The sequence below is a fragment of the Abrus precatorius genome, unplaced genomic scaffold, assembly GCF_003935025.1.
Source record: "Abrus precatorius isolate BTA unplaced genomic scaffold, Abrus_2018 Scaffold3, whole genome shotgun sequence".
Classification (NCBI taxonomy): Eukaryota; Viridiplantae; Streptophyta; class Magnoliopsida; order Fabales; family Fabaceae; genus Abrus; species Abrus precatorius.
The window spans coordinates 6,132,336-6,153,961 of NW_020874373.1; the positions used below are offsets into that span (position 1 = coordinate 6,132,336).

Consider the following 21,626-nt stretch of genomic DNA (forward strand, 5'->3'; position numbering starts at 1 on the left):
ACTCACACTCGTGTTCACTCATCACTTTCCCCTCCCTTTAAACACAACACTCTTCCTCTTAATCATTCTAAAAAAATTGAAGCCTTTTCTTCTCACTTTGTTACAATAAGTTTTTTTATTGTATAATTTGTTATTAAATTTTTTTATATTCTATTACAGCAATTATTCTTACCTTATTCTTAACTCGTGATGAAATCTCAGCGCACTGTTTTATCCTATAACGATAAAACACAATCACATTTCAAAATGTTACTTAAGTTAGTTTCCCCTTCAAAGAAAGCCAAATACACCTAACCATAGTCATACATACGATCATGCGTATATCTTGAACTCACCCCTTAGTTGCGTGAATCGCAAGGCATAACGTAAGAAGCATTGTCATTGGTTCTGTCTGGCATTCTACTCACGGATAATTTAGTCATGGCATTGTTTGTAACACATTTTTTAATATATTTTTATCATTAATTAAAATTTATAAAAATATTAAATTAAGAATGAATAAGAATAAGATTTAGATAATTTTTTATAAATTTTAACTAATAACAAAAATAATAAAAAATGCTTTAAAAATTGTGTTGGCGGGTTTCCTATAATATATTTCGTTGTGTCCATTCCCCCTTCCTGCATGGGTAGTAAATGCTGGAAGAGTGAAATACCGAAGTTACCCTTCGTGGATTTTGAGTGAACAAATTCAGTTGCCTCCAATTCAGGAAAGGAAGGAAAACTTGAGCACACGGAGTTTTTGCCCAGTAACGAATCAACAAAGCGTAAGCGCAGAACACGGTTTCGTCGTGTCTCAAATCTCAACGCCACTTTCTCTCCCGAATCTTCATTCCTCATCTCATCCATTCGCATTCCTTCATTCTGAATCTGACATCATTCTTCTTCACTCTTCTGTATCTGTTTTGCTCTGCAGCTCCGGCGTCGTTTTTCGTTTCGATTATCGCCTTTTACATTGTCACCAGAAGCGAAAAGCTATTCACGTTTACTTTCAGTGTTTCACACGTGGATTCGGTTCTATCGCTTTATTATGTAGTCACTGACGACAGTTTTCCATCTTAAACGGTGGTAATGGCGAGGTTCATTACTGGATTCGCATTGCCTATGCTTCTTCTAACAGGTTTGCTTCACCGTTTTACTTTATTAGCGTTTCGTTTTGTTGATCCTACCATCCAAATGTGCCTAATATTTTAATCCTTATTTTTCGATTTTGAATACTTGAAATGAAGCTATAATTGCTATGTTATGGTTTTGTTTGCTACATGTGTATCATATTTTTTTACTAGATGAAAGGTGCTTTATACTGCGGCTCTAGGATTGTGTGTCATATAATAGTAACTAATTTTATATGAATTTTGCCTTCAAACGGTGCAAGCAGCTATAACAATCTTCAAATGAAACACACTGTCGATGCTTATTCAAGTTGTCATAAGCTCATACCTCAGTGTTTTCTGTAACTGTGTAAGTATGATGAGTTTGGGCGGTGTGCTTTTAATTGAAAACAAAAATGCAACAGAGTATTATCTTACAATGCGCATGCGCGCGCACATACACATGAGGGATTCCATCTTATGTTTAAGCAGGATTGCTTGAATTCACATGAAGTTCTTTTCATGGCTGTCCAAAGTTGTTTCTCTTTGTTTTGCCTCAACTATACCGCTCAAAATTGCAATTGATGCTTTTTCTCTGTTTCATGCAGCATCCATAGTTAACTGGAGTTTGATATCTTTGCTTGATTTGATAGCATTCCTTTTCATTCAGTACACTGCTTCTAGAAAGGGTGAGAAGTTTTCTCTGATCCTTGCTATCTATTTATGCGCAATTGATTTTTTCTGCCTTTTCTATTTTATACTTTAAAAACTTGGTGTCAAATCAGGAAATTAGTGGTACACACTCTGATTTATAATTCTGTTTCTATCATTTCATCACTCGATAGTGCTTTTCTATTATTCTAGGTGCTTAATAATTACTATCTTTTCTTCTTGTAATGAACCTTTTTCAACAGGGTCTCGCTTCCATCAACAATATTTGATATCATGGTCTGGGCTAATATTATCTGCCCTGATACTACTCTCGCATGCCATTTTTCATATTGTTTTGGCCATTGAGGGGGATCAGTGGAGTACTGCTGATGCTCAGTGGGCTCAGCTACTTGGATTTATAAGGCACGTGAATTTTCTCAGTCTTTTGGTTTTACCCTTTTATTACTATAGAAGTTTTCTTCTCAGTGTATCAATATTCAGAATACATTATAAATACTGTATGAAACGGTTTGCAGAGTGCAGTCTTGGAGGACTTTTTCTATAGAGTGTTTTTTGGTCATGCAAGTGTTAGCAACCTTCCTTTCTCTACTTGAAATATATGGAAGTTGGTTTGGTCTAGATGCATGGAGAGATTTTCATTCGGAGCATCTGCGTTCTTCTGTTGTCAAGATAGGTTTGCCATCAAAACTTCTCTCCGTGCTCTTACTCTTGCTTTGGGATAGGGTTGTGTTTATAAAATCTGTTCCGTGCTCTGCTCATGTCTGTTTAAAGAGAGCTAACATTACTGATATACAGAAGGACTTTTTGCATTCTTGATTATTTCTAGTTTATATTTTGTCTTGTTTTTATGTTCTTTTTCTGTTTTCATTTTTCAAGGATGGTTTAATCTATCCCTTTTTGTTTTAGACTTGTTCTCTCCGATAAAATATTTTTTTTTTTCTAAATAAAGAAAAGGTTTGTCATAAAACTAGTTTTTAGAGATAGTAATAAAAGCCTTTCTCTATTGTCAGGCTCTGAGGATGACTGCTTCCTTGACATGTATCATAATCTTAACAGTTGAGCGGTTAGGAGTTTAATCGTTGCTTTCCATTCTATTAAAAGAATTTTTTAAAAGAGAAGAATTCATTAAGTTGCATTATATTGTTAACAAAAAATTGTGAACAGTTGAATAACAAGCTGATTTCCTAGTCTTTTAAGTAATAATTATAAATGGATGTTGGTTTTTGGGTTGCAGGATCTCGTCTCAAGGGCCTTTGCTACCTATTGTTGCCTGCTATACAATTAATTGCAGGGATTAGTCATGTATCTTTGGTTTCTTTGCCCTTTTTCATTTGTAGCTGTGTAGGGCTCGTCGATTGGTCATTGACAAGCAATTATTTTGGCATCTTTCGGTGATCTCCTCCTCCTCAAGCAAAATAATTATTGCAATACTATTTGTTGTTACATTAGAAATTACAATTTGAATTTATTTAGTTCACCAATTCTAGTTTTATGAACTTGTAGGTGGTGGAGATTCCTTCTGTTTTATGCTGGCTTCAATATCATTTTGTTGTATATGAATCAACTTCCTATTGAATTCCCAGAGACCTTTAGGTGGATCTTTTACCATGTTGGGCTGTTCAAACTTTCTACAAAGTCAGAATGGTCAGAAGTTTGTTCTGGTCTTTCACTTCTACTTTTCTACATTATGGTAAGAATATCAAATGTGCCCATAACACTGTTCTATTGTTCAGGAAAATGCGCAACATATAATAAAATAATTATTTAACATTATGTGTGTATGTGGAGGGGAAGGGGTGTGAACTGCATTAATATGATTGTGTTGACTCTTTTGAGAATTAAAATATGTGTGATTTTCAAAGATTTACCTATTAATAAAATTTCTGAATGCAACTTACACCAAGTTGTTGCAAGTTTAGCTTATTTCATGCGGAATTTTATACATGTTCAACTAAAATTATACTATAATATATATGTCATTTATGTTTGCAACTTACCCTCCTCATCCTTTATGCACTTCATTTGATCCAAGGCTCTTGACTTTCTTTTTCTACTCTTAGCAAGCTTGTAAATACCTTTCTTTCTTACTCATTGGTGCCTAAGGATTGGTATAACCCACCAAAAGCTCTAACTTTTGTCTCACTCATTGCCTTATTGGTATCTTTCTTAGTTACCATACATTTTCCCAAATTTCACCATTCTTACCTGAAGAACCATGCTTTATATTCTTGTTTAAGCTTAACTTGCGTTCTTGCATCCCACCACCAACATTCTTTTGTCATTTTATTCATTGTTTTTGCCATCTTGTCCCATTTATCATTTGCACTTCCTTATGTCTATCAACACCCTTCCTCTATAACTCTTCACTGAAAGCTCCTTTATTTTTTGGCTTTCAATTGCCACCACTTGATCCTTGGAATTTTGTGATGACTTTCCTCCTTGCTCTCTTCCCAACTCTTACATAGTAGTTAGGCTCTCCTAGGTATCATTTTGTGGTCCTGGCAAAGTTTTCTATTCAATTTTCGTAAAAAAAGAAGAAATCAATTTAAGAAATGTCACACTATTTTTGTAAGTGAGAAGATGCTCCTACCTCTTTCTAAAACAAGTGTTAGTTATCATGAAGTCACAAGCTAATGGAAAATCTATAACTGATTTACCATCTATACTTGCTTCTCCTAAGCCATGACCCCAATGTCATTCTCCCTAGGATTGAATATCAGCACGGTGTGTTAGATTATGGAGAAAATCAGCTCATACACACGATATAATTCTGTTGCCTTTTGATTTAGATAAACTTAAACTCGGTCATGGATAGCTTTCTTGAGTTTTAGTACAAGTTTTTAGCAGAGAAGAATGTGTATTTCTGCTATTTGTTCTTATGATTTCCTCTAGTTTAGGTCATTGATCTTTATTTATTCCCTCTTCTAGCTATCTTGGATTAGAAGTGAGCTGGCCGAAATGGAAATCATCAAATCAACAAGAGAAATTGACTTGACCGAGCAGCTTCTTCCCAAAATGCATTCTTATTTTGTTATAGAATCCAGGTAATTAACTAGGCATCTTCCTCATTTGATCCTTCTTTCTTTCCTTTTCCTTTTAAACAATGAAGTTCTGAACTTGTTGCAAATTTGCAATGATGATGCTCTGGTTTTAGTGCCTCAATATGACATTTCTTTTCTCTTCATCATGCAGTAATTCACTTGAGTTTCTATGAGGAGATGATACTAACAATGTTAATAAGATGATTTAAGACTGACAAATGGGTGGGATGTGAATGTAGCCAGCAGGATCTAATTTTGTAAAAAATACTTCTTTATTTGGCTTTAATTCCCTCTTTTCTTTCTTTTGCATGTATACAGCAGAATAGTTTAAATATGTTGTGGATGAAATACTTAAATTACTCCTCCTTTTGGGTACGAAGTTTCTCATATGACAAGATGCTTGAATTGGACACTTTTGTCAATATAATAGTTTATTGAGCCCTTTTTTGCTTGGTTATCTGGTCAATCCCAATGCCTTTCCATCTTGGTTTCTAACTCATTATCCAAAATTTAACCAGTCTTATGTTTGATGATCGTTTATAAAATATCTAATGAATGTAGTCATTAGGTGTCCTCTATCAAATCTGCTGCTTCTTGAACCTTTTGATTTTATATTTTGTGGGTAGAAACTCTAACAATATTTTATTTGTTTTATCTCTTGGTTTTATAATTTTCTGACAGGTCTGATGTGAGGCATACCAATTTCTTATTCCAAGGAGCTGTGTCTCGGACATTTAGTATTAACTTTCTAACATATGGTTTTCCGGTACCCTTGCCATATCCTTTTTTGTTGATCTTTTTTAATCAGCCGATAGTTTAATTGCTAAAATCCTGTGCAACATTAGTGTCCAATGTTTGGTATGACATATGCATATACAAATTAACATAAATTGTTCTAAACATGAATAGGCATTCATCCGTTTTTTTGGTAGGTAAAAAATTGGTTTGTAAGGGTAAGAAAATTAAATAGGTGTTTAGAAATCATTTACACTGGGTTGATTAACCATGATCTCATCCTCTATCCTTTATTATCAATTAAAAGATGGCACCAATAGATTCAAGTTGCTAGTGGGACCATGCAACTATTTATCTGGCTATAGCAGGATATGGCAAGGGTTCTAGGTAGAGAGGATGCAAAGTCAGAATTGCCTTGTCCTTTTTCTGCAATGACTGTTCACAAGTAAATATTGTGGCTTCCAAGGTCATGGTGACAATTGTATTTTTATTATTTTATTTTTTTTATCATGGGAGAAATATGTATTGCACATACAGATATAAACACTTGAAACATGCAAAACTCTTTATGATATCCCCAAACAACTTGAGCATGTTATCTAGTGTTTTCTTTTGAGCCCCCTCTCCTTTCTTGTGTGACACCACTTGATACATAACAGAGCTTTTATGAGTTGATTAATTGCGCTACTTGGCACACCTGGCAGATTTCCTTGCTGGCCCTATCATTCTGGACTTTCCACTTTGCAAGTCTGTGTTCATTTGGATTGCTTGGTTATGTGGGATACATCTTGTATGCCTTCCCTTCCATGTTTCGATTGCACCAATTAAATGGCATGCTTCTTGTTTTCATTCTGTTTTGGGCAACCAGCACATATGTCTTCAATGTTGCTTTCACTGTCTCCAATAACAAACCATGGAAGGTACACATTGCCGGTGGCTTTGGGAGATCTTACAATTATATTAAATAATTTTTATTAACATCTTTAGTTACTCAATTGTAGGATATGGAGATATGGGAAACTATAGGCTTGTGGCATTACTCTATCCCAGGATACTATTTGCTGGCTCAATTTGGTCTTGGTTTTCTTGTTGCTATGTGTAATCTTGTAAACAATTCAGTGTTATTATGCGTTACTGATCAAGGACAATTAACAGCTGGTGAATCTGTTGTGGAAGGTGATAGAACTCGATAGTCTGAACAGACATGTGCTTCTGTGTGAAATTATGGTTTTCCAGTGCTTAACCATGTACTTCTTGTTAGTGAAATCTGATGAAATGATGAATACAAGCTCCACGGTTAAATTTACTTATTTTAAAAAATATTTTGAAATCTGTGCTAGGGTAGGTGCATAACATTGGCTGTTTTATTTTGAAAAAAAAAGCATGCTTTAATAGCTTTGGGTGGACTAAATCCAATTATGAAACACATCTAAATTTTATGTCTGTTGTCACTTTCAGAATATTGATTTCACTAAGGAATCGCAGGCATCGTTGGCACATTTTGAAATCATTTGTTTCGCTTAACACATATTTTTTTAAAATAATAGTGTCGTGTTAAGAAATGTTTCACACCTTTGGAAAAAAATTCCTAGATAAATCTCATCTTTAGCATGGCACCCCTTCTATGTAAAAACCAAAACCTTTGGAAAAAAAAATGCTTTCACCCATATAAGTTTCTAAATTTAACTTAGTATTGGCTGCCCAAATATCCTGGAATATTTTGGCATGCCTTATGTGTTATATCTCTGCAGACTGTTTCTCTAATATATAAAAATATATGCCCTTTGCTGTGTTTAGGTTGAAAAGTTATTGTTCATTTGTTTTTGTTGTGAAATTTCTAGATGAAGAAGAGACTACTTTATTAGTTGTGGCTACAATAGCATGGGGACTACGCAAGTGCTCACATACTATAGTGTTGATACTGATATTTCTTATTGCAATAAGACCTGGTCTCATTCATGCTGTTTATAGTAAGTTCAATGGCTAACAGTTTCCACCTTTGTTATCTATATATCAGGGTATTATTATTCTGTTAATGAGGAAACGTTCTTATTTGTATTCTCTGTAAGCATAAGATGTTGGTTCACCTTTTATCAATTCTTTTAGGAAAAAGTTTTTGTTGGAATTATATAATTATAGTAATTTATAAATAGGGAAAGTAGTCTCTTTGTAATTATAGTAACTTCTTATTTCGTATCAACAGTTTCTTTGGGTCTACCTGTTTTGTTCATGGCCTTAGTTCCGAGCTTGATAAACTTTCACCACGATCTGACAAATGTGTTTTTGTAGGTTACATTAGGTTTAAAAAAAGTTATAATTGTTACTTTTTTGCTCTTCGTCACTATTTAGTTTTGATTGATGTCATCTTCTTTGAATATGTTCCTTTCTTTACAACTAGTCCTTTTGTTTTAGTCTTTGAGTCTCCTGCTTTTCCTGTTCTAACTTTTGTGCCTTTTTATTATGTTCCACCAGAACTATCTCATGCTTTTGCTGCACCACCTCCTTCGCGCTCTTTGTAGGTATATCACCATCGACAACCCCTCTATGTACCACCAATGTTTGCTGGTCCAATTTTTAAATCGCTTCTGGTACCACCCATCATCCTCTCCTTTGGACTTGTCTCCTGACACTGAACTTTTCATTACTCTTCGTAAAGATATATACTCTACTCGTAATCCTTCTTCTCATTGTGTTTTTTGAGTTATCAACAGTTGTCCTCTTCCCATTATACTTATTTGTCTTCCTTGTCCTTTGTTTCTAATCTTCACTCCATAGGTGATGCTTTCTCACATCCTGGTTGGAAACAAACAATGATTGATGAAATGTGTACTCTTTAGAATAGTAGTACTTGAAACCTTATTCTTTTTCCTTCTGGAAAGTCTCTTGTTGGTTGCAGGTGGATCTATATAATTAAGGTTGGTCCTTATGGTAAAATTGATTACCTAAAAGCCCATTTGGTAGCTAAAGGTTATACATAGATATTTGGTTTGGACTACAATGACATTTTCTTTCCAATAGCCACAATGACATCTGTCTACTCATATCGATGGCTGTTATTTGTCATTAGTATCTTTTTTAGCTTAATATTAAGAATGTTTTCTTTCATAGTAATCTTGAAGAAAAAATTTACAAAGTAACCTTTTGGATTTGTTACTCAGAGAGAATCTTCAAGATTTGTTTTTCGTCTCAGAAAATTCTTTTATGGTCTCAAACAATCTTCAAGGGCATAGTTTGGTAGATTCAGCATAGTGGTTCAACGATTTGGCATGACTCAAAGTGAAGTAGATAACTTCATTTTTTATCGTTATTCAACCTCAGGTTATATTTACTTAATTGTGTATGTAGATGACATTGTCATTACAGGAAGTGATCATCATGCCATTGAACAGATAAAGCAACACCTTTGTCAGCACTTTCAAACAAAAGATTTTGGTAGATTTCAATATTTTTTAAGAATTAAAGTAGCATAATCCAAAAATGGTGTTGTAATTTTTCGAAGAAAGCATGGAATGGATATCTTAGAGGAAACATGATTGATAGGGGCCAAACCTTTTGATATTTCTGTGGATCCTAATACCAAATTTTTGCCAAGTCAAGGGGAGCAACTTTTAGATCCCCAAAGATATAAGAGACTTGTTGAAAAATTAAACTATCTGATAGTTACTTGTCCAAACATTTCTTTTGCAGTTAGTGTGGTGAGTTAATTCCTTAACTTTCCTCGTGATAGACATTAAGATGTAGTAATCCGCATTTTTGAAATATATTAAAGGAGGAAAATGTCTTTTATATAAAGATAAAGGACATATTTTGGTTGTGGGGTATTTAAATGCAGATTGGGGAGGATCATCTAGTGATAAGAGGTCTACATCTAGCTATTGCATCCTTATTGGTGAAAATCTAGTTTCCTGGAAAAGCAAAAAACAAAATGTAGTTACAAAGTCTAGTGTAGAAGCAGAATATCGAGTTATGACTTTAGCTACTTATGAACTTATATAACTCAAACAACTACTCAAAAAATTGAGATTTGGAGAAGTTAGAAAGATGACATTTATTTGTGATAATCATGCAACTATACATATTGCGTAGACTAAACACACTAAGATAAACTATCACTTCATTAGATAAAAGATTTTATCTAAAGACATCACTACTTCAACTATCTTTGTAAATTCTCACGATTAACTGATAGATGTTTATACCAAGCTTTTAAGAAATCCTCGAATTAGTTATATATGCAACAAACTTGGTATATATGATTTATATGTTTTTGCTTAAAGAGGAGTGTTAAAATTATGTAATTATAATAATATTATAAATAGGAAAAATAATATTTTTGTAATTATAGTAACTTTTTATTCTATATTAATAGTTCGTATTATAAATATATGTTTCGGTGTGTAGTTAAAATACATGGATTCATCATATGTTTCTTGTTCTCTTTTCTCAATAGTTTTGATACACCCTTAATATAAAAATTTTTAGAAATACCAGTGAACCATGAGGTTCTAATTGTTTAAATAACTCAAGTTCTTAAATCAAGTGAAAAATGAGTCACTATAATGATGTGGCAATTTCTTGTTTATTTATAGTGTGACGAGTTCTAAAGTGACTCGGGATCAAATTGAAACTTTCGTTGAAACATTATCTAGAGTAGTTTGAGAGTGTAGTACCAGTGTTCCTAAATTGTTAACTGCTTACTCTTTCCATGTGCAGTGATTTTCTTTCTGATTTATCTTCTAAGCGATGCTATCAATTGGAAATTGCGCCAAGCTATTATCCTTTTGTGTGAGGCACACTTTGCACTTCAGTTCATTCTTCGACTTGATCTGATCTCCAATGCTTTGCACCAAAAGGGTTCATATGCTTTTAAAATTCTCTCACAATTAGGTAATTTTTCTAATGTAAGAATTAATTTTTGTATGCCTATGTACTGGCAAAAAAAAAAAAAACTTTTGTTATGCTTATTAGACATCTGTTTGCCCTTTTGTGATGCAAATTTGCAATTTGCATTTACCTTCAACACCGTCATTCTATTCAATGAGATATTATTCTTGTGAATATTGCAGGCCTGCTTAATCATATCCATTCAGTGGATTTATTTGAAGTATCAATTCTTGCTTGCTTCTGTGCAATTCACAATCATGGGCTGCAAACACTCCTTTTATTTTCAGCTATAGTGCGGCAAACATCTTGCCAACCAGTTGGATTTAGCATCTTGAGAGCTGGCTTGATAAAACCTGTTCGTTTATCTGGTTTTAGTCCAACATCTAGTGAGAGCCAAGAAACTCATGGTAAAACTCCAGTCAATGTTGACTATGCCCTAGGATTTCCATCTCATTTTATTTTGCTAGTTAAATTCCTTATTTTCTTAAGATTAATGCTTATCCTTCTGTTACTTGATTGGTTTAAGCTACATATTTAGCCAAAACTGTTCCAAAACTGGATGTCAATATTCTTACCATTCAATTTAATGATTCAGAGGGGACGACTATATCCTATTTGAAGGTCATAAGACAGAATTTCCTCTCTGTTTATCGGTCATGTGGCAAATACGTTGCTTTCTTGACAATTCTCTTCAGTGTATACTTTTGCACGCCCAACTATGCTTCATCTGGTTACTTATTCTTTCTTCTACTGTGGATTAGTGGACGACAACTTGTGGGGAAAACAAGAAAGCATCTTTGGTATCCTATGAAAGTGTATGCTATAGTGGTGTTTGTCTCCATTTACAGCATTGGTGTCTTTTCCAGCTCAGAGATGTGGTTTCCCAGAATCATTGATCTTCAAACTGCATTTGGCTATGACCCGGCAGCTTCCGTGTTCCAAAATATTTGGGAATCCTTAGCTGTATTGGTAGTGATGCAGCTATATAGCTATGAAAGGAGGCAGAGCAAAAGATCAGGATCAAGTGACAATGATGCATCAGAAATAGAACCTTTTGCTTTTGCCAACCGTCTTTTGATTCGGCATGCTGAGAAAATACTATCTCTTGCCCTATTTTATGCATCCTTATCGCCTATAAGTGCATTTGGTTTTCTGTATCTTCTTGGTCTAATTAATTTTTCAAGATTACCAAAGTTGTCTCAGATCCCTGCAAAAGTATTTCTAGTTTATTCAGGAGTTCTTATAATGCTTGAATATCTTTTCCAGATGTGGGGAGATCAGGCTGGGATGTTCCCTGGTCAAGAGCACTCCCAATTATCCTTATTTATGGGTTTACAGTTGTATAAGCCTGGTTTTAAAGGTTTAGAATCGGGGTTGAGGGGAAAGGTTGTGGTTATTGTTGCATGCATTCTTCAATACAATGTTTTTCGTTGGTTGGAGAAAAGACATGTTAACGGAAATGGAGAAAAATGGAACGAACCTTGTCCTCTGTTCAATCCAGAAGAAGTTCCTAATGAAACTACTACCTGTACTCCACAAAGCAAACAAATGGAGAATTCCACTTCACCAACATTTAAACGAGGTGTCAGAAGTCATTCATGGCCAACAGTTAATACTCCATCATCCCAAGGGCCAGAATCAGGGCTTGAAATTGACAGTTCCAAAAACTTTCGATTTCATTTCTGGGAGAGTTCCAAGGATAGTTTGAAGTGGAACAGAAAACGAATTCTTTTCTTGAGAAAAGAGAGGATGGAGATGCAGAAGACTGTTTTAAGAGTGTCTTTGAAGTTCTGGATAGAGAATATGTTCAATTTGTTTGGTCTTGAAATCAACATGATTGCATTGCTTCTGGCTAGTTTTGCTGTGTTGAATGCCTTCTCCTTGCTCTATATAGCATCACTTGCTGCTTGTGTTCTTCTTCATCGGCTACTTAATAAAAAATTATGGCCTGTTTTTGTTCTTTTATTTGCTTCCATCGTCACTATTGAATACTTGGCTATCTGGATGCACCTCACTTTTACTAACCAACAGGTTGAAGAGCAAGTACCATGTCATGACTGTTGGAGAGTATCCGATATATATTTTAGCTGCTGCAAAAAATGTTGGCTAGGTATCCCTTCATTAATTAGTGTCTTTGTGTGTGTTCAGATAGTTGGTATCAGGTATATATCTTGTGGGTAATGTGTATCAAGTATAACAAACCTGAAACCTGTTTTTGGCACTAGAGAATGCTTATAACTCAAGATGCATTAATTGTAATATTCTCATGTGATAACTTCTCCCAAATAATTTACGTTAAATGCCTTTACTGCAGGAATTATTATTGATGATCCTCGTATGCTAATTTGGTATTACGGGGTTTTCATGTTTTCATGTTTCAAATTCCGTGCTGACCAGTCAACTAGTCTCACTGGGTTAGAGATTTATCAAAAAATACTCTCTCAATGGAAGTCAGCTTCTGTACTTAGTGATCTTTCATTTGAAACAAAAGGGTACTGGACATTTCTTGACCACCTGAGGCTTTATGGTTACTGTCACTCGCTAGATTTTGTTCTTTCATTGGTTTTGATTACAGGAACTCTTGAATATGATATTCTGCATCTTGGCTACCTTGGATTTGCTCTGGTTTTCTTCCGCATGAGGCTTAAAATACTAAAGCAGGGAAATGGAATTTTTCGATTCTTAAGGATGTACAATTTTGTCCTTATTGTCTTGTCTCTTGCATATCAATCTCCTTTTGTTGGAGAATTAAGTGAAATCAAACGTGGTTCAATAGAATCCATCAATGAATTGGTTGGATTTCACAAGTATGATTATGGGTTTCGAATTACATCAAGATCTGCATTTGTGGAAATCATAATATTCATGTCAGTAGCTCTACAGTCATACATGTTTTCATTTTCAGAGTTTGAGTATGTTTCAAAATATCTTGAGAAAGAGCAGATAGGTGCAATACTGAGACAGCAGGAGAAGAAAGCTGCTTCAAAAACAGCTCAGTTGCGGCACACACGTAAAGCCGAAGAGCTGAAGCATCTCCGAAGCTTGCAGGTAGAAAAGATGAAATCAGAGATGCTAAACCTTCAAAATCAGCTTCATAATATGAGCACCAAAGCAAACTGTAGCAGTGCTTCTCTTGAAATAGATGGCCTAAGAGAGAGAGGAAGCTCTTCCCTAGATTTGAATAATGAATTCAGGATGCAAGATCTTGATATAAGTACTAGGTCAATAGGCCCATTTGGTGTGAATCATTCTCTATTGAGTGAAAAATCTTCAACTCCTGTAAAACCAGAATATTGGAAGCATCCAATGGATTCTCCTCATGGAATTGTTGGAGTAAAGGAAAGAACTAAAGGCAATGATTTTTCTGATTTGGAAAGAAGCAAACATTATAAACTTCCGGTCAGGAAAAATGCTCTAGTTTCAGCTATACATTTCATAGGGAGCGGATTATCTCAAGTGCAGTCTCTTGGAAATATGGCAGTTAACAATCTAATGAACTATCTGAAGATAGAACATGAAAAACTAGAGTCAACTGAAGATTCTTCAGAGGATGAGGAGTACTACGAGATTGAAATTGATAATCAGAATATGGGTGCAGAACTTCTGGAACCTACATTTTCCGCACACTCTGTTCATGAGCATACCGTGCCTGATACTGCTTACCTCCAAATTGGAATTATTTTACGTTACATGTGGTCACGAATGAGGTCCAATAACGATGTTGTTTGCTATTTCTGCTTTATTCTAATATATCTATGGAACTTCAGTTTGCTTTCTGTGGTCTATCTAGCAGCACTCTTCTTGTATGCACTCTGTCAAAATACTGGTCCCGGTTATATATTTTGGGTTACTATGCTAATCTATACAGAAGGGTGCATTTTACTACAGTATTTCTATCAAATCATTATTCAACACACTGAGTTTGAATTCCATATGAGCTTACTTCAAAAATTGGGATTTCCTGCAAAGAAAATAACATCGGCTTTTGTGACAAGCAACTTCCCATTTTTCCTGGTTTATATATTCACGCTCTTGCAAACCTCCATAACGGTCAAGGATGGTGGTTGGACGATGACTGTAGATCTCAGCTTTCGCAAGAGAAGAAATCAGAGCTACATAGAGGATGTAAAGTGCTCCACCTACCTGGAGAGATTACATAGATTATTTTTACCACTGAAAAATATACTGAAACTGTTGATCAGAAGCCTCAGTAGGTACTGGAAATCATTGACATGGGGTGCAGAAACTCCTCCTTACTTTGTGCAGCTGTCAATGGAAGTTAACTCGTGGCCTAAAGAGGGAATTCAACCAAAGAAAATTGAATCAAGAATAAACAAGTTGCTGAGGATCTTGCATAAGAGGAGATGCCGAGAGAAGAAGCATTTTAATTTGCACTCGGCTAGTAGGGTTCGTGTACAGAGCATTGAAAATGGTGAAGAAAACGAGAACTTATGTCTTGTTGTTTTTGAGGTGTTATATGCCTCTCCTCCAATTGAATTTGCTGCCGAAGAATGGTACAGTTCATTAACTCCAGCAGGAGATGTAACCAATGAGATTCGGAAAGCTCAACGTGCTGGCATTTTTAAAGAAATTGGGTTTCCATATCGAATACTTTCCGTCATCGGCGGTGGAAAAAGGGAAATTGATCTGTATGCATACATCTTTGGAGCTGATTTGGCTGTTTTCTTCTTAATTGCCATTTTTTATGAATCAGTTAGGAAAGCTAACATCGAGTTTCTTGAAGTGTATCAGCTTGAAGATCAGTTCCCAGAAGATTTTGTATTAGTTCTCATGGTAATTTTTTTTTTTTCTTTTTTTCGGGTGTACGATATAGATGTCTTGTTTTATTTCTATTACGGATATTATGCATCCGATGATATGCCAGTGGCTGATCATTCAGCTTGATATGACTTCCCATTCATGATGGAATACATTTATAAACTCGTTAATTCAAAGTTTTACAACTGGATGCGAAGCTTTATCTTCCTTCATTCTTCATTTTTTGGGGGGTATGCTTCATTAATATTGCAGAACATGATCATAGATTCTTAATACATGTTTGGGGAAAATATTTGGTATATATTATGCCTCAAATATTCAATGGGATAAGACAAAAAAAATCAAGTAATTAAAGGTTAGAAGTACTGACCAGCCACTTCTAATTTTTTTTCACTAGGTTTTTTACTTCCAAAGGTTTATGTGACTTTCATTCATATTGTTTCAGAACCTTGCTAGTCACTCTCTATGCCGAAGTGATTCATTTTATTTTGTTTAAGATGACATGGTTTCATATATTCCACTGTTTGATTCACTTGATCGATCCAAATCTACTTTTTGAGTCTGTCATGTTAATAAATTTGTATTTCTGCCTACTTACTCAGCATAAGAACTTTCTCTTGCAGGTTGTCTTTTTCTTGATCGTGCTTGATCGAATTATATACCTCTGGTCATTTGCAACAGGAAAAGTTATTTTCTATTTATTCAACCTTGCTCTCTTCACATATTCAGTCACAAAATATGCCTGGGACATGGATCCTTTGCACAGATATTCTGGAAGACTAGTGCTTCGTGCCATTTATTTCACAAAAACAATTTCTCTGGTTTTGCAAGCCAAACAGCTGCATTTTGGGATTCCACACAAGAGCACTTTGTACAGGCAGTTTTTGACCAGCAGTGTTTCACGAATTAATGTTTTAGGTTTTCGACTATACCGTGCTCTACCTTTCCTTTATGAATTGAGATGCGTGCTAGATTGGTCTTGCACAAAGACATCTTTGACTATGTATGACTGGCTGAAGGTATGTCGTCAACAGTCTCCATTTCTTTGTATATATATATATATATATATATATATATATATATTCCTCCCCACTTTTATATCGATTATGAACTTTTTATTAGATAACTTTCAATCATCCGATTGAGAGTTCCTATCATATTAATCATATTTTAAAAAATATTAAATTAATTCAAAATAATTTGATCCCTCTTCATGTATATCAAAATTAAAATAATATATACTTTTTAAATATATGAAGATAAAAACATTTAATTATATCCTTATATTTGTTTAATTTGGATAAAATTTAACACAAATAATCAAGGTTATATATAGTTATAATAGTAGTTGGACATAGATGTAACTCATATTAGTCATATTAGTGTAATTTTTATTCTTCATCTCTCGCACATATATTTGTGTGCGCGCGCGCGCTAAAACATGCCCTGAAAGACTTTACTACTAAGCCAATCATTAAATATATGCAGTTATGGGTAAACATAAAAACAGAAGATGGAAGTGTACTCCTCAGTTCATTTTCAGACAAAGCCAAATATTCTAAATCTTAAGAGTCAGCAACCTCATCACTTTTGATTTTTATAATAATGCCCAGAGGTTCTTTAGGTGATTAATTTTCATTACTGGTTTTGAGGTCACAAATTATATTGTTTTCTCTTTCGTGTTTCAACCATCTATTTAGGAAAACAACTTGCAATGAGAAATTTATGAACATTTCTGTGAGCAGTAGTGTTTTTTTTTAAGTTATAGCAGTATCTCTTATAGTTGATGCTAATTAATAATTTTCACTAACATACAACTAAACTGAAACATTGGATGCTGTTGGTCAACCAACATCTTAATATTGATGTGCTAGTACTCCAGCAAATAACTCTCTTTCACTCATTGACTTATATTTACAACGCTTATTACATATATTTTCGAACTTAACATTTCTTTAAGCTACTTCACATTCCCTTACTGGCACCGTTAGTGTGTGTATTCCTTTCCTCATCTATCAAATTTTAACAGTTAAGCTTGCTTTCTAGTTGGAAGATATTCATGCAAGTCTTTTTCTTGTCAAATGTGACGCGGAGTTGAATAGAGCCAACCACCAACAAGGACAAAAGCAAACAAAAATTACGAAGTTCTGCAATGGGATATGTTTATTCTTTGTGTTAATGTGTGTCATATGGGCTCCAATGCTGGTAAGAACCACAGTTCCATATATGTGTGTATATATATATATATATGTGTCTTTTTAAATAAGAAAAGTACAATTTTGAGTCTCATTTAATAAATAAAATAGTATGGGAATGAATGAGTTTGAAAAACTCTGAAGCCAATATCCTTCAATTTAAGTAATTCCTTTCATAACTTCCAAAAAACTAAAAGATATAATTTTATTCTTTCATAGCTTTTAGATGAAAAGAAATATATAAAATCAGCAGCACAGCTTCTCTCCCCTGAATGCCTGTTCGCCTGAGTGCACGACAAATTATTTTTGGGAACAAAGTAGCACTGAACTGTTCAACCTAAATAATACTGTTTTAAACTCTCAAGTCTTGACTGTCACAATGCGATTGTACATATTTCAAATACCTTGTAAGCCTTTTTGTCATTTTACAGAGAAAGCTCATGTCTGTTGAATGCTACTTTTACCAATTTTAGATCAATAATAATGTCGAATTGGAACCATTTTTTTTCCAAATTATTTTATGCGCTACCACTTGCACCATTTCTTTGAAATTACATTTTTCTGACAGATGTACAGCAGTGGTAACCCAACAAATATCGCGAACCCGATCAAAGATGCAAGTGCTCGGGTTGATATAAAGACGTCAAGTGGAAGGTTGACATTGTTTGAGACTACTTTGTGCGAGAAGATATCTTGGGAACAGCTTGAAGCCCGCACAAGTTTGGATCCCCTGGATTATCTTAGTGAATACACCGAGAAAGACATTCAACTAATTTGCTGCCAATCAGATGCAAGTACATTGTGGCTTGTTCCACCAATTGTACAGGACAGGTTTATTAAGTCCCTTGGGGGGAACATGGACATTACTTTCTCCTGGGAATTTATCAGAGATAGGCCTAAAGGAAAGGAAGTAGTGAAGTATGAATTAACCGTACTGGAGCAGGATCTTCCCAAATCTTCACAAGTGACTGAAGTTTTCAATGGTACTTCAAATAGTTTCACAGTATTCAATATTTACCCTAGATATTTCCGGGTCACAGGCTCCGGAGATGTGCGGTCCCTTGAGCAGTCGGTATGTTCAACACATAAATGTGTATTAAAGACCAAAAAATGTACCTAATTTTATTCGGTTAGACTGTTTACTTTAGTTCACTAGCTATGGCTCGGATAAATAATGGGAATAAGATCTTTGCAGGTGGAGCTGGTTAGTGGGGATCTTGTTCTTAACCGCGGGTATCCAGAGTGGTGGTCCTTTTATGATCTTGATATCTCAGGTACACATGGATGTGGGAAGTTCCCAGGACCGATGGCTATAATCGTATCTGAAGAAACCCCTCGTAAGCTCAACTGAAACTTTAATACAATAACCTGTTTAGTAAATAGCTCATACCCGAGTCAGAGGCAGAACATTGTTTCCCCTCAGATTTGATCAATAGCTTGACTAATACCAATGTCCTTACTGTTTCAGAGGGCATTATCGGAGAAACTCTCAGCAAGTTCAGCATCTGGGGGCTTTACATTACCTTCGTGCTTGCAGTTGGACGTTTTATCAGATTACAATGTTCTGACTTGCGAATGAGAGTTCCTTATGAGAATCTTCCGTCTTGTGACAGGTGCTCAACAATTAATCCTTCTTCTGATGAATGTCCATCACATATGGGATCCCTTTTGTTTTAACGAGGAGTTAATTAAACGAAGTGGGTGGCAATGGTTTCGATAAGTGCCTAAATAATGTGTTTATTGATGCAGATTGATGGCAATATGTGAAGATATATATGCTGCAAGAGCAAGGGGAGAGCTTGAAGTAGAAGAGGTTTTGTATTGGACCCTTGTTAAGATCTACCGCTCTCCACACATGCTGTTAGAGTATACTCAGGCTGAATAAATTCTTGGAAGAGTTGGGATATATTCAGACTCCTACTGCATCGTTGCAGAATAATGGATAATTGAGCATGATCTAACTCTCAGATGGTTTCCGGTGGAAACATAAAGCAGGAAGAGGAAGACCAAGTGTCAAGGCTGCTCAACTAAATGAATCTCGAGTTCTATCTTTTAGCGTACGGAGCCACTCACAAACAACCAGGAGTTCACTCGAGGATGAGATCTTGAGTGTGGATTACTGGTTTTAATTCTGGGCTATTGCATGCTCTGGTCAAGAATAGGTTGAGGTAGCATACTCACATATGGCGAAGATTAATGTAAATTTGAGTGATTCCTGTTTCTTAGCTACCTTAACATGTTTGGTGTACGCTAGCTTAGTTAATTATTTATTACAAATTATTATAAAAATAGACTAATTCTCATTTATCTTTTTTGCGTTTACCTTAAATTATCACTCACAAATATCACGAAAATTTAATTCTCATTGTTCTTTTATTTGTATTTTCTACTTTTCCTTGTATCCATGAGCGCATGTACTACAGTTTTAGGTTATTTGTACAAAACCAAATTAAAATAAATTTGTACTAGTTAATAGCCAAATACGATGTGATGGGGATGAGTTTCAATCATGGATAAAAACCAGAATAAATCGATCAATTCGATTGAAAAATCAGACCGGCAAACCAATCAGGACATCAGTGTAAATAACCTAGATGTCAGACAATCAAAAGACTAATGACCATCTTAATTTGAATGTTACTTTATTATTCACACATCGTCGATATGTCCGAGTGGTTAAGGAGACAGACTTGAAATCTGTTGGGCTTCGCCCGCGCAGGTTCGAACCCTGCTGTCGACGTTTTCGCTTATAAGCCCAAATGGGGGGTTGTGTTTTATACTTTGTGTGAGGAAACGAGTATTTTAGTTTAATAATATTAGTAAAATTAGATATTTGAGAAAATAACTAATGTAATTGGATATTTCTTAAACCTTACTAAAATAAATAATATTTATTTCTATTCTAAGACTTAGTTCCAAATATGAGGAAATTTCAAATTATTTCAGACCTTTTAAGAAAACTTGAGCTAGTTTCAATCATCTTTAAAATTCAATAAAATGGTAAGTTAATGTCTCCTTTTGTAGTAGAAGTTAAAATTTTGCTTTTCTAACATAAAACTTCAAAATTTGATAAACACAGTACAATCTGTCTGGGTCTCAAATTGGCACATGGCCTCGCCTCTACTCTCTTTCTCTTCACACTGCTTAAGAATACAGAACGCAGTTACATAATTAGAGGGCTTTTTGCTACTGTCGTTTTCCAACACCGCATGCTCCGTGCAGCGTCTCTTTTCTGTTCAGCCAAAATTGGCAGCGGAACAAAAACAAATTCACATCTCACAAACACTCGAAAAGGGCACAATTTTCCAACGTCGAATCATTCACTCACTCTCATGTCCCAAATCAACACTCACTCGCCACGTGTCCCCCTAATAATGTCACACAATGCCGATTTCACACATCCTCAGGTTCCCATGAACATGATGATGATGACGACGACTATGATTATGATGATGGTTCACCATTTCATGACACTTCCTTAAACCTTCTGCACGGAACCTCCACTCCCCAACCCACTCTTCAACTTCTTCTTCTTCTTCAACTTCAACTTCATCTTCCTCATCTTCTACAACGCTCTCGTAATCTGGAATCAGACGCAACGTTAACCGTCCGTTATGTCGCGAAGCATGCAGAATCTCCGATTGCTCTATTCTCACTTCGGTCAGTTCCAACCTTCCGTCTTTCCTCACCGGCCGGAGATAAAAACTCGGTTTACCGTTACGATTCAACGACGGAAGCGGCGGCGGAAACGACCGCACCTTCTTCCAATTTCCTCTTCCTTCCGCTCTCATCATCCTCCTTCGCCAAATCTCATCATCATCGTCGTCGTCGTCACCTCCACCATTGTTCTTGCTGTGAATTTCGTCAGAACTCTCAAACCCTAAACTTTCGGTGCAAGACTTCAACCCGTCGACACCAACGTCATCGGCGAACCCAATGACTCTCTTTTCGCCGGTTGGTGATGATGTGGACGGAGGAGGAGTGTTGGTCCCACTGGGCCTTAACATGGCCGATTCCAGAACATTGGGAGGGCGGTCCACGTTGGTGGTGGCGGTGACGAGGCCCAGGCCCGAAATGGAAAAGTGGTGGGGGTGGGGGTCATGACACGTGTCAGTTGTGGTGAAGCTGAGAAAGGAGTGAATGTTTTTCTTGAACAAGTTGATCATTTTGAGAAGAAGTAAGAAGAAAAGAAAAGAGTAATATAAAGAGAAAATAACGGTTGTGTTTGT

General features: G+C 35.5%; 2 protein-coding genes and 1 non-coding gene across 3 annotated transcripts; 2 read left to right on the forward strand and 1 right to left on the reverse strand.

The window, feature by feature from the left end:
- The first annotated feature begins 1,071 nt into the window (after positions 1 to 1,071).
- Positions 1,072 to 19,562, forward strand: LOC113861146 (piezo-type mechanosensitive ion channel homolog). Its single transcript, XM_027493763.1, has 21 exons — positions 1,072 to 1,120; positions 1,700 to 1,780; positions 2,006 to 2,165; positions 2,279 to 2,436; positions 2,998 to 3,154; positions 3,267 to 3,453; positions 4,692 to 4,807; positions 5,486 to 5,570; positions 6,244 to 6,459; positions 6,541 to 6,715; positions 7,381 to 7,509; positions 10,253 to 10,426; positions 10,606 to 10,830; positions 11,019 to 12,533; positions 12,738 to 15,217; positions 15,826 to 16,221; positions 17,249 to 17,407; positions 17,966 to 18,469; positions 18,593 to 18,734; positions 18,866 to 19,010; positions 19,147 to 19,562. The coding sequence occupies exons 1-21, from the start codon at positions 1,072 to 1,074 to the stop codon at positions 19,280 to 19,282; spliced, it is 7,389 nt and encodes a 2,462-aa protein (XP_027349564.1). The 3' UTR covers positions 19,283 to 19,562.
- A 493-nt stretch (positions 19,563 to 20,055) lies between these two features.
- TRNAS-UGA lies at positions 20,056 to 20,137 on the forward strand. Its single transcript has one exon. It is a non-coding gene; the product is annotated as a tRNA-Ser (tRNA).
- Positions 20,138 to 20,593: 456 nt separating this feature from the next.
- On the reverse strand, positions 20,594 to 21,563 carry LOC113861147. The gene has a single exon (XM_027493764.1). It carries the CDS (start codon positions 21,561 to 21,563, stop codon positions 20,775 to 20,777), a length of 789 nt encoding a protein of 262 aa, XP_027349565.1. The 3' UTR covers positions 20,594 to 20,774.
- Between the last annotated feature and the right edge of the window lie 63 nt (positions 21,564 to 21,626).

What these genes read in the sequence shown, in the direction of transcription:
- LOC113861146 (XM_027493763.1), top strand. Translation starts at nt 1,072, where the DNA reads ATGGCGAGGTTCATTACTGGATTCGCATTGCCTATGCTTCTTCTAACA. An exon ending in ATTTTGTATTAGTTCTCATG is followed by an intron (nt 15,218 to 15,825) that starts GTAATTTTTTTT and finishes TTTCTCTTGCAG; the next exon opens with GTTGTCTTTTTCTTGATCGT. An exon ending in CTATGTATGACTGGCTGAAG is followed by an intron (nt 16,222 to 17,248) that starts GTATGTCGTCAA and finishes CTTGCTTTCTAG; the next exon opens with TTGGAAGATATTCATGCAAG.
- LOC113861147 (XM_027493764.1), bottom strand. Translation starts at nt 21,563, where the DNA reads ATGATCAACTTGTTCAAGAAAAACATTCACTCCTTTCTCAGCTTCACC.